At 43.9% G+C, this 10,000-nt stretch overlaps 1 protein-coding gene across 2 annotated transcripts in view; it reads right to left on the bottom strand.

Annotated features, from left to right (window-relative positions):
- The window catches only part of LOC143284936 (unconventional myosin-XV-like), a 186,892-nt gene that overhangs the window by 75,921 nt on the left and 100,971 nt on the right, over positions 1-10,000 (bottom strand). For both annotated transcript variants that reach the window (XM_076592104.1, XM_076592107.1), the window contains exons 20-21: positions 5,493-5,577; positions 293-382 (exon numbers count right to left, since the gene is read on the bottom strand). In XM_076592104.1, the coding sequence (XP_076448219.1) occupies positions 293-382; positions 5,493-5,577 (175 nt within the window). The remainder of the gene's footprint in view (positions 1-292; positions 383-5,492; positions 5,578-10,000) is intronic.

Consider the following 10,000-nt stretch of genomic DNA (forward strand, 5'->3'; position numbering starts at 1 on the left):
GGCCAAGCACTACATATATAAAACCACACCAGCACCGACACATGAACACACATACACACACGCGCGCGCGCGCACTGCTACGCACACACACAAACACACACACACACACACACACACACACACACACACACATACTACACACACACACACACTACACACACACATACATACATTATACACACATCACACACACACACACACACACACACACACACACACACACACACACCAATACAGACCTACACACAAGTGACACAAGAAAGAAATAATAACAAGTGTAAATCCCACTCACACGCTGTTGTCGCACCGCCCTCTCCTTGGCTTCTCGCTGTCGCCTGGCCCACTTCTCGTCCTCTACACGGCGACGGATCTCTTCTCGTGTCTGCCACACACACACACACACACACACACACACACACCCGTCATCACACACACACACACACACAGGCGCACACACACACACACACACACACACACACAGACACACACAGACACACACAGACACACACAGACACACAGACACACACACACACCCGTCATCACACACACACACACACCCGTCATCACACACACACACAGGCACACAGGCACAGGCACAGGCGCACACACACACACACACACACAGCACAGAAGCACACGCACGGTCGCACACACACACACACACATTAATGCATACATGCACGCACAGACACACACACACACACACACACACACACACACTAAGTTACACACACGCGCGCGTGCAAACGCAAACACACGTTCACTCTTACCAAAACTTCACCACAACTGAATCGATTCATTGTATCACAACATATTATGAGAGAGAGAGAGAGAGAGAGAGAGTGTGTGTGTGTGTGTGTGTGTGTGTGTGTGTGTGTGTGTTTCACTCATGTACGAAAGAAGTCAACTTCTCTTTGTCAGCAAAATCAACATATTGTCAAAAACTTTAAAAAAGAAAAGAAAAAAGACATGGTCATTGGAACACTTAATTCATACTGTCGAATTCAAGCTGACGAAAACCCCAGTGTATTTAACGTTCAGAGATTTTTTTTTTTTAATAATAAAAAGCAAAAGCCACTTGGCTGACAGCTGTCGACTGGGTGACGACGACAACTGCAATCGTGACGAGGCGTGCCTTTGCATGCTAACGGCGATCATTCAAGCCGGCAGAACTAAAAACGCCTTTAATGCGTTCGAAATGAGCTTGTGTTCAAAGCCCACTCCTACCTTTCACAATACTAGACAAAAAAAGAAATCACGGTTTTATGGGGCCACCTGCATTTTGCATGAATTCTATTTCCCGGCGCAAACCCAAGTGAGATGTCTCTGATGTAAGCAGTAGACATGGTGAGATCTATACAAAACTCTCCAAGGAGGAATTTGGTTTAATGTCCCGTCACACATATCGGTGACTGAAGACATTTTGTTAAAGTATTTATAAATACATTTGAGTATTATCGGTTAGAAGGGGTGGGAGATGTGGATGAATGGAGGGTTGGGGGAAACTGGGCAAATGAGAGTGAAATGTGGTTAAACTTTGAAAAAAAATCCAAATACAATTACAGGAAATTACTTAAAGGACTTCGTAAAAGAGAAGTCGTTAAACTGACAAGCGAAACAACTGATAATGAATGCAAAAAGTCAAAAACATCAACGTTCTCAGTCACTTGTGAAGACACACTTTCGTGTACATAAGGCTTCATCAAGCTGCAGTCAAAAATTATATGCTTAATTAAAGCACGTGCACCTGACATTAGAACAATACTTGGTCCGTAATGAATTTGATAATAGTCTGAGAGCTAGACTCAGAATTGGTCTACGAATCTGACCAAAGTCTAAGAGAGTCAACTGACGAGGTTTTAGACTTGAATTCAAGCACCTATAAAAGTCTCTAGTATATTGCATATTTCCTCGTATGACAATGGGCAATATACTTTTATACTATCTGTATGATTCTTTGCTCCCCTTTTTGCTGCCCTGTCTGCTCTCCAACGAAAGTCCGTAAATTCCCTTTAAATCTCTCGCTTATCTCCCTTCCCCCTTCCTCAAATGCATAAGTGAAAAGCTGTGGCAGCGATTTCTAAAAGGGATATTAGCATTCTTTCTCGATCTTCCTCGTTGAGCCGTCCGCGACATTCCTAACCTGTTGCCAGCCTGGTTTGTGTTTGTGTGTACACAGATAGATAGATAGACAGAGAGAGAGAGAGAGAGAGAGAGAGACAGAGACAGAGACAGAGAGATAGATAGATATCTAATAACAACAAAAAAAGAAAGATATATACATACTTTACATCATAACAATTTGTAAAGAAAAACAACACATACAAAAACCCTGAGAAATGTTGAAAATAATAATAATACTGATACAGAGAAGAAGAAGAAGAAGAAGAAGAAGAAGAAGAAGAAGAAAGAGATACATAAAAAGAGAAAGAGAAATGAGAACATTTTTTTTTTTTTTTAATTGGAGGAAGATACAAAAAGGGGCGTTTTGTTAACACTATCGATGCATAAGCAGAGATAATTATGTATCCATTACTCGGGCACAAACACCAACAACGTACATCAGTCACTCATCTCATATAGTCATGTCACATAACTATACTTATCTATTTATTGTTAACATATTCTTTTTCTTTTCTTTTCTTTTTTTCTTTCTTTTTTTCTTTTTTTTTTCGTAGGTTTTTATGTTGCCAGTTTTCTTGTCGGTTCTTTGAGGTTCGTAATGCATACTAAGTTAAGTGATGATGACGGTGATGATGATGATGATGATGTGTGTTTTAAGCGATAATTGAGAGAGAGAGACAGAGAGACAGACAGACAGACAGAGACAGAGAGAGAGAGAGAGTGTGTGTGTGTGTGTGTGTATGCGTCCGTGTGTGTGTGTGTGTGTGTAAGTGTGTGTGTGTGTTTCTTCCATTAACTAAACTTTCACTTCAAGTGATGTAAGACATATGTTAGTGTGAGAGAGAGAGAGAGAGTGTGTGTGTGTATGCGTGTGTGTGTGTGTGTGTGTGTGTGTGTGTGTGTGTGTGTGTGTGTGTGTGAGTGTTTGTCCGTCAGTGTGTGCGTGCGTGCGCGCATGTGTGCGTCCGTGAGCGCGCGCGCGCGTACGTGCGTGCGAGCGAGCGTGATTGCCTGTAGCATGCGGCATACAATCAGACCATTGTGTTCTTTTCAACCGTCGCGTAACAGACCTTTAATAAAAAAAAAATTCATTGTCTTTACCACGACTGACGCTTATCAAATCACGCAGACACTCAAGACTTTCGAACGTACGTTCATGTTTTTTTTGTTTTGTTTTGTTTTTTTGTGTGTTTTTTTTCCCTACCCCGCCAATGTCACCACAGCGAGCGCTGTCGATCCGACCGAGTACCCACCGCCCACAAATAACACTGATCTCAGAGAACGGTCGATTGCCGAGCGATAAACTAGAACGTACTACCCACACAGTGACATGACCCGAGGAAGCCACCTTCCTTTATCGCCGCCTGATAAACACAACCTGGACTGGAGTACAGTGTGTACACACACACACACACACACACACAATCCACACACACACACACGCACGCGCACACACACACTCACATGCATACACACACACACGCACGCACACACACACACACACACACACACACACACACATCCACATCCACACACACACACACGCACACGCGCGCGCACGCACACACAAATATGCACACACACACACACACACACACACACACACACACACACACACAAACACACAACACACACACACACACCTCAATAACTTACAAGAATCTGAGCCGGGCAAAAACGCAATCAGACATACAACCCATGTGCACTCCACGTGGCTGGGTCACGGACATCACTGCACTGAACACCTACCTACCTACCTACCTGGCGAGAGAGAGAGAGAGAGGGGGCGCGGGGGGGGGGGGGGGGGGGGGGGGGGGGGAGGGGGGGGGGCACTATGAACAGTGTGGACAGCAAACTGCAGCCTTACTTCCCGCCTTCGACACTCAAGCACTGACGCACACTGACAAAGAAGTTCATGCGGTCACTGCACAATACAAAGCGCTGTATCATGAAGGACTGACGCACCCAGACGTGGACATATCCCTACTGACACACACACACACACACACACACACACACACACACAAAATTGACCTGAAGATACACAACACAGCACAGCACAACACAGCACAGCACAGCACAGCACAACACAGCACACCCGACACACACACACACACACACACACACACACACACACACACACACACACACACACACACAGACACAAAATTGACCTGAAGATACACAACACAATTAGTACAACAGCACAGCACAGCACAGCACAGCACAACACAGCACACCCGACACACACACACACACACTCACACACACACACACTCAACTGACAAGTATACACCTCAGTAAACCTAACCTGAAGATCTAACAAGTATACTTAACTGCCACTCACCTAAAGATCGGACAGGTATACACAACTGACACTCTCACCTGAGAGATCTGACAGGTATACACAACTGACACTCTCACCTGAGAGATCTGACAGGTATACATAACTGACACTCACCTGTGAGATCTGACAGGTATACACAACTGACACTCTCACCTGTGAGATCTGACAGGTATACATAACTGACACTCACCTGTGAGATCTGACAGGTATACACAACTGACACTCTCACCTGTGAGATCTGACAGGTATACATAACTGACACTCACCTGTGAGATCTGACAGGTATACACAACTGTCACTCTCACCTGAGAGATCTGACAGGTATACACAACTGACACTCTCACCTGAGAGATCTGACAGGTATACACAACTGACACTCACCTGTGAGATCTGACAGGTATACACAACTGACACTCACCTGTGAGATCTGACAGGTATACACAACTGTCACTCTCACCTGAGAGATCTGACAGGTATACACAACTGACACTCTCACCTGAGAGATCTGACAGGTATACACAACTGTCACTCTCACCTGAGAGATCTGACAGGTATACACAACTGACATTCTCACCTGAGAGATCTGACAGGTATACATAACTGACACTCTCACCTGAAGATCTGACAGGTATACACAACTGACACTCTCACCTGAAGATCTGACACCAAGGTATACACAGTCGCCAGTATTTTTCCCCCTCCACTAGACCTTGATGGTGGTCTGGACGCTAGTCATTCGGATGAGACGATAAACCGAGGTCCCGTGTGCAGCATACACAGCGCACGTAAAAGAACCCTCGGCAACAAAAGGGTTGTTCCTGGCAAAAATCCATAGAAAAATCCACTACGATGGGAAAGCAAATAAAATTCTTAAAAAACTGCAGGCAGTGTAAAAATTTAAAAAATCGGTGGCGTTCTCAGTATAGCGATGCACTGAATTTCACATAGAGAAATCTGTTGTGACAAAAAAAAGAGTAATACAATACAATACAATACAATACAATACACAACTGACACTCACCTGAAGATACCTCCGGCGTTGCAGTACCATACGAAACTGGGCCTGGGCCTTGACAATGCCATCCCGTGTGATCAGGAAGTGTCGTCTGAAACACAAACACGGGGGGATGGGGGGGGGGGGGGGGGGGCGTGTACACGTGTGTCAGTATCTCTTTGCAACACATCTCTCTCTCTCACACACACACACACACACACACACACACACACACACACACACACACCACACACACACAAACACCTTCCACCCCTTCAATCCAAACCAAACCAAACCACCCCACACCACACCCCACAAACGCGTTCGGTCACCGATTATCACCCTGCTATCTTTCTACCCCGGAAGGCCAGCCGATTCTGTACAACTTGAATGTTCGCAAATGCAAAACAGAACAAGAGAGGCAAGGCCTTCAAGACTCACTTGTGACAGAGTAAAACACACAAGCTTTTTATGTATTGAGTATAATTTCAAAATGTAATGTTTAAGATGAGAAAGAACAGTTTAAAGCAAATTAAGTCCCCCTAGCATTAATTAGAGTAATTTCCCTTTTTTACTATCTGCACCAAAACGTGTGCAAAATAAATAAAACTTCCATGCTTAGCAAAAGAAGTTCCTGTTTGAACAAAAAATGATAATAATGACTGCTCTTGTTGTTGGGTCAGAATATCAGATCAAAGTGCCAAGTTTAGAGAATACAAAAAATATAAATATAACAGTAAATGCAGTTTGCATATAATTAGGCTTCATTATTTTTTTGTGCCCGTCCCAGAGGTGCAATATTGTTTTAAACAAGGTGACCAGAAAGAACTGAATTTTTCCTATTTTTATGCCTAATTTGGTGTCAACTGACAAAGTATTAGCAGAGAAAATGTCAATGTTAAAGTTTACCACGGACACACACACACACACACACACACACACACACACACACACAGACAACCGAACACCGGGTTAAAACATAGACTCATTTTGTTTACACAAGTGAGTCAAAAATGTATTATGTTCGCAAAAGCAAAGCAGTAAAGTTGTGCTGTATTGTATTTACATTGTATTGTGGTGATGGGTGGTGGTGGTAGTAGTAGTGGTGGGGGTGGGGGGTGGGGGTGGGGTGGTAGTAGTGGTGGTGGGTGGTGGTGGTGGTGGTGGTAGTAGTTGTTGTGCTGTGTGCTGTGCTGTGGTGTGGTGTGCTGTGTGCTGTGCTGTGTGCTGTGCTGTGTGTTGTGCTGTGTGCTGTGCTGTGCTGTGCTGTGTGCTGTGCTGTGTGCTGTGTGCTGTGGTTCTCTGTGTGCTGTGTGCTGTGCTGTGTGCTGTGCTGTGCTGTGTGCTGTGCTGTGTGCTGTGCTGTGCTGTGCTGTGCTGTGCTGTGTGCTGTGTGCTGTGCTGTGTGCTGTGCTGTGCTGTGCTGTGTGCTGTGCTGTGCTGTGCTGTGCTGTGCTGTGTTCTGTTGTGTTGTGTTGTCATGACATATTTCGCTGTGTGAAATTCGGCCTATTTTCCTCAGGGATAGTGCGTCGCCAGACTGCAGCACATTCGTCTCTGGAAATGTATTTGCGTTACTCTAAAAGCGGAGTTTTCTACAGTATTTTGAAAGGGACAACCTCGCTACAATAGGTTCTAATACATGTGCTACGTGCATGCTGCACACGGGACTTCGTTTTGACGTCTCGTCCGAATGACTAGCACCCAGACCTCCACTCTATGTCCAGGAGGAAGTGTTGCAAAACTCACGGTCCGTTTCTTGGACTTGAACCAGTGGACGCTCGCTTTCCTAGCCGGGCGCGGCGCTTTACCACTAGGTCAACCTTCAGCTATCGGACGAGAGTGTAGAAGAGTGGAATTTTATTTTGATAAACCTGATGAATGTCTGCAGTGTCCACCAGTACTGAAGGAAAACTCTCTAATAATGAAGCTGAACAAACAGGGACTGCGATGATAGCCAGTCACGCCAAATGAAGAATGCCAGTGTTACATGCACTGGCAAAGTCTACACATCAACGTTGACACCGAAGAACTGGTTTAAATCAACAGAGATAAACAACAAGGTGGGGCCGAGAAGGGGGGGGGGAGGTGGTGGTGCAGGGGGAAATCCACATTGTAAAACAGCTGCGCCGGCTGACAACTCATGCGGTATCGAATCTCGATCCACGACACAATTCTCCAAACGAATGCAAACACACTGCCGGGCCCGTTGCAGCCGTGCGCAAACATGTAGTGAGACGACATTAAATTATATCTGTCAACAGATATCGGTCTCTGTTACTGTTTTCTAATGTTTGAGCCAACGTTGTAAACACTGTCGTGAAGATGAACAAAACGTTTCTATTCATCTGCTACACAGTATACCTAAGATGGTGTATATGAACGAAGTTCAGTTCAGTTCAGTTACTCAAGGAGGCGTCACAGCGTTCGGACAATTCCATATACGCAACATCACATCTGCTAAGCTGATACCTGACCAGCAGCGTAACCCAACGTGCTTAGTCAGGCCTTAAGGAAAAGACAGTAAAGGGATACATAAACAAATAAATGGATGAGTCATCGAATTAATGAGTAAGTGAATTAGAATATAAATAAAGAAATATGAAAAAAAGGAAAGCAAATAGATAAAGAAATAAAATAAAATGTAGAAAAAAGACAACATTAATAATATATCAATAAATAAGCTAATAAATGTAAACACACACACACACACACACACACACACACACACACACACAACAGATATGGAACAAATATTCAGTCCAACAGATATGAAAGCACGAACAAATGAAAACAGGCCCAGCACCACATATAAATAATACAAGGAGGAGGAGGACGACGACGACGAGGAGGACGACGAGGAGAACAACAACAACAAACAAGAGAGGCAAGGCCTTCAAGACTCACTTGTGATAAATTAAGTCCCCTAGCATTAATTACAGAGTAATTTCCCCTTTTTTATTATCTCGCACCAAAACGTTTCCAAAATAAATAAAACTTCCATGCTTAGCAAAAGAAGTTCCTGTTTGAACAAAAAATGATAATAATGACTCCTCTTGTTGTTGTGTCAGAATAAGAGGTCAAAGTGCCAAGTTTAGAGAATACAAAAAATATAAATACAACAGTAAATGCAGTTTGCATATAATCAGGCTTCATTTTTTTTTTTTTTTTGTGTGCCCATCCCAGAGGTGCAATATTGTTTTAAACACGATGACTGGAAAGAACTGAATTTTTCCTATTTTTATGCCAAATTTGGTGTCAACTGACAAAGTATTTGCAGAGAAAATGCGAATGTTAAAGTTTACCACGGACACACACACACACACACACACACACACACAGACAACCGAACACCGGGTTAAAACATAGACTGACATTGTGTTAAAGTTTACCACGGACACACACACACACACGCACAGAGACAACCGAACACCGGGTTAAAACATAGACTCACTTTGTTTACACAAGTGAGTCAAAAAAAAAAAAAAAAGAAGACGACGCTAAAAGTGTAAACATTTAAGCGAGGTTCAATCCACCCACGCCCACCCTCCCCGCCCCGCCCCGCCCCGCCCCCCGAAAGTCCACGACCAGCCTCCTCCCCCCAAAGCGATCATCACTTCCGACGCACCATGCACTGTGAACAGGCCTGGAGAGAAAAAGGGAGGAGCGGTCGGAAAGAAGGGTCAGAGTTGTGGGCGGACAGGTCAAGCTGTTGGGTGCAGGAGTGTCGGCTACGGTCAATAATAATAATGGATACTTATATAGCACACTATCCAGAAATCTGCTCTAGGTTCTTTACAAAAACGCTTTGTTAACATAAAAAAAATTACATCTATGTTACATACACACACCAAAATATGACTACACACACACACAAACACTGCGTACAAACATTTTAACAATACATGTGTATCTAGCAGCTACCCTAACACATACGCACACATAGGCAGGCACAAACTTACATAAACGCACGCGCACACAATACACATTCGTATACATGCATGTAGTTATGTACACAAACATATGTATACATACATAGTCAAGCACAGCTAACGCAAAGGAAGTGGACCTGCCACAATTGAACTTACTGCCCGGCAGCAATGGTATAGCCTCCCTTCAACTTTTCTTTCTTTCTTTCTTTCTTTTTTTTTTTAACCCACCGCAAACTGCGCACATCAATTTTTTTTTTATATCTCTTGTGGCATGGCAATCGAAAGACGCGTGTGGTCACGTGTCGTTGATTGTGATGCTAACGGATGGGGGTTATAATGGGTTAATGAAGTCATTCGTTATAACGGATCGGGTTATCGTGGTTTAATGGCGCACTGGAGTATCGCTGTTCCTATGGTAACGGTTTGATTTATGGGCCTGGGTGTCTAAATCGTCACTAAAAGTGTCCCAGTTGTTGCCACGGTGACGGATGGAGTTGTAATGGCTCAATGGCGTTTTGTATTGTTCCTGTTGCTTTGTTAATGGATGGACTTAACAGTGGTTTTTCTGAAGTATTGCACTGTTGGTATGATAATGGATGAAGT

This window comes from Babylonia areolata, chromosome 1 (assembly GCF_041734735.1).
Source record: "Babylonia areolata isolate BAREFJ2019XMU chromosome 1, ASM4173473v1, whole genome shotgun sequence".
Taxonomy (NCBI): Eukaryota; Metazoa; Mollusca; class Gastropoda; order Neogastropoda; family Buccinidae; genus Babylonia; species Babylonia areolata.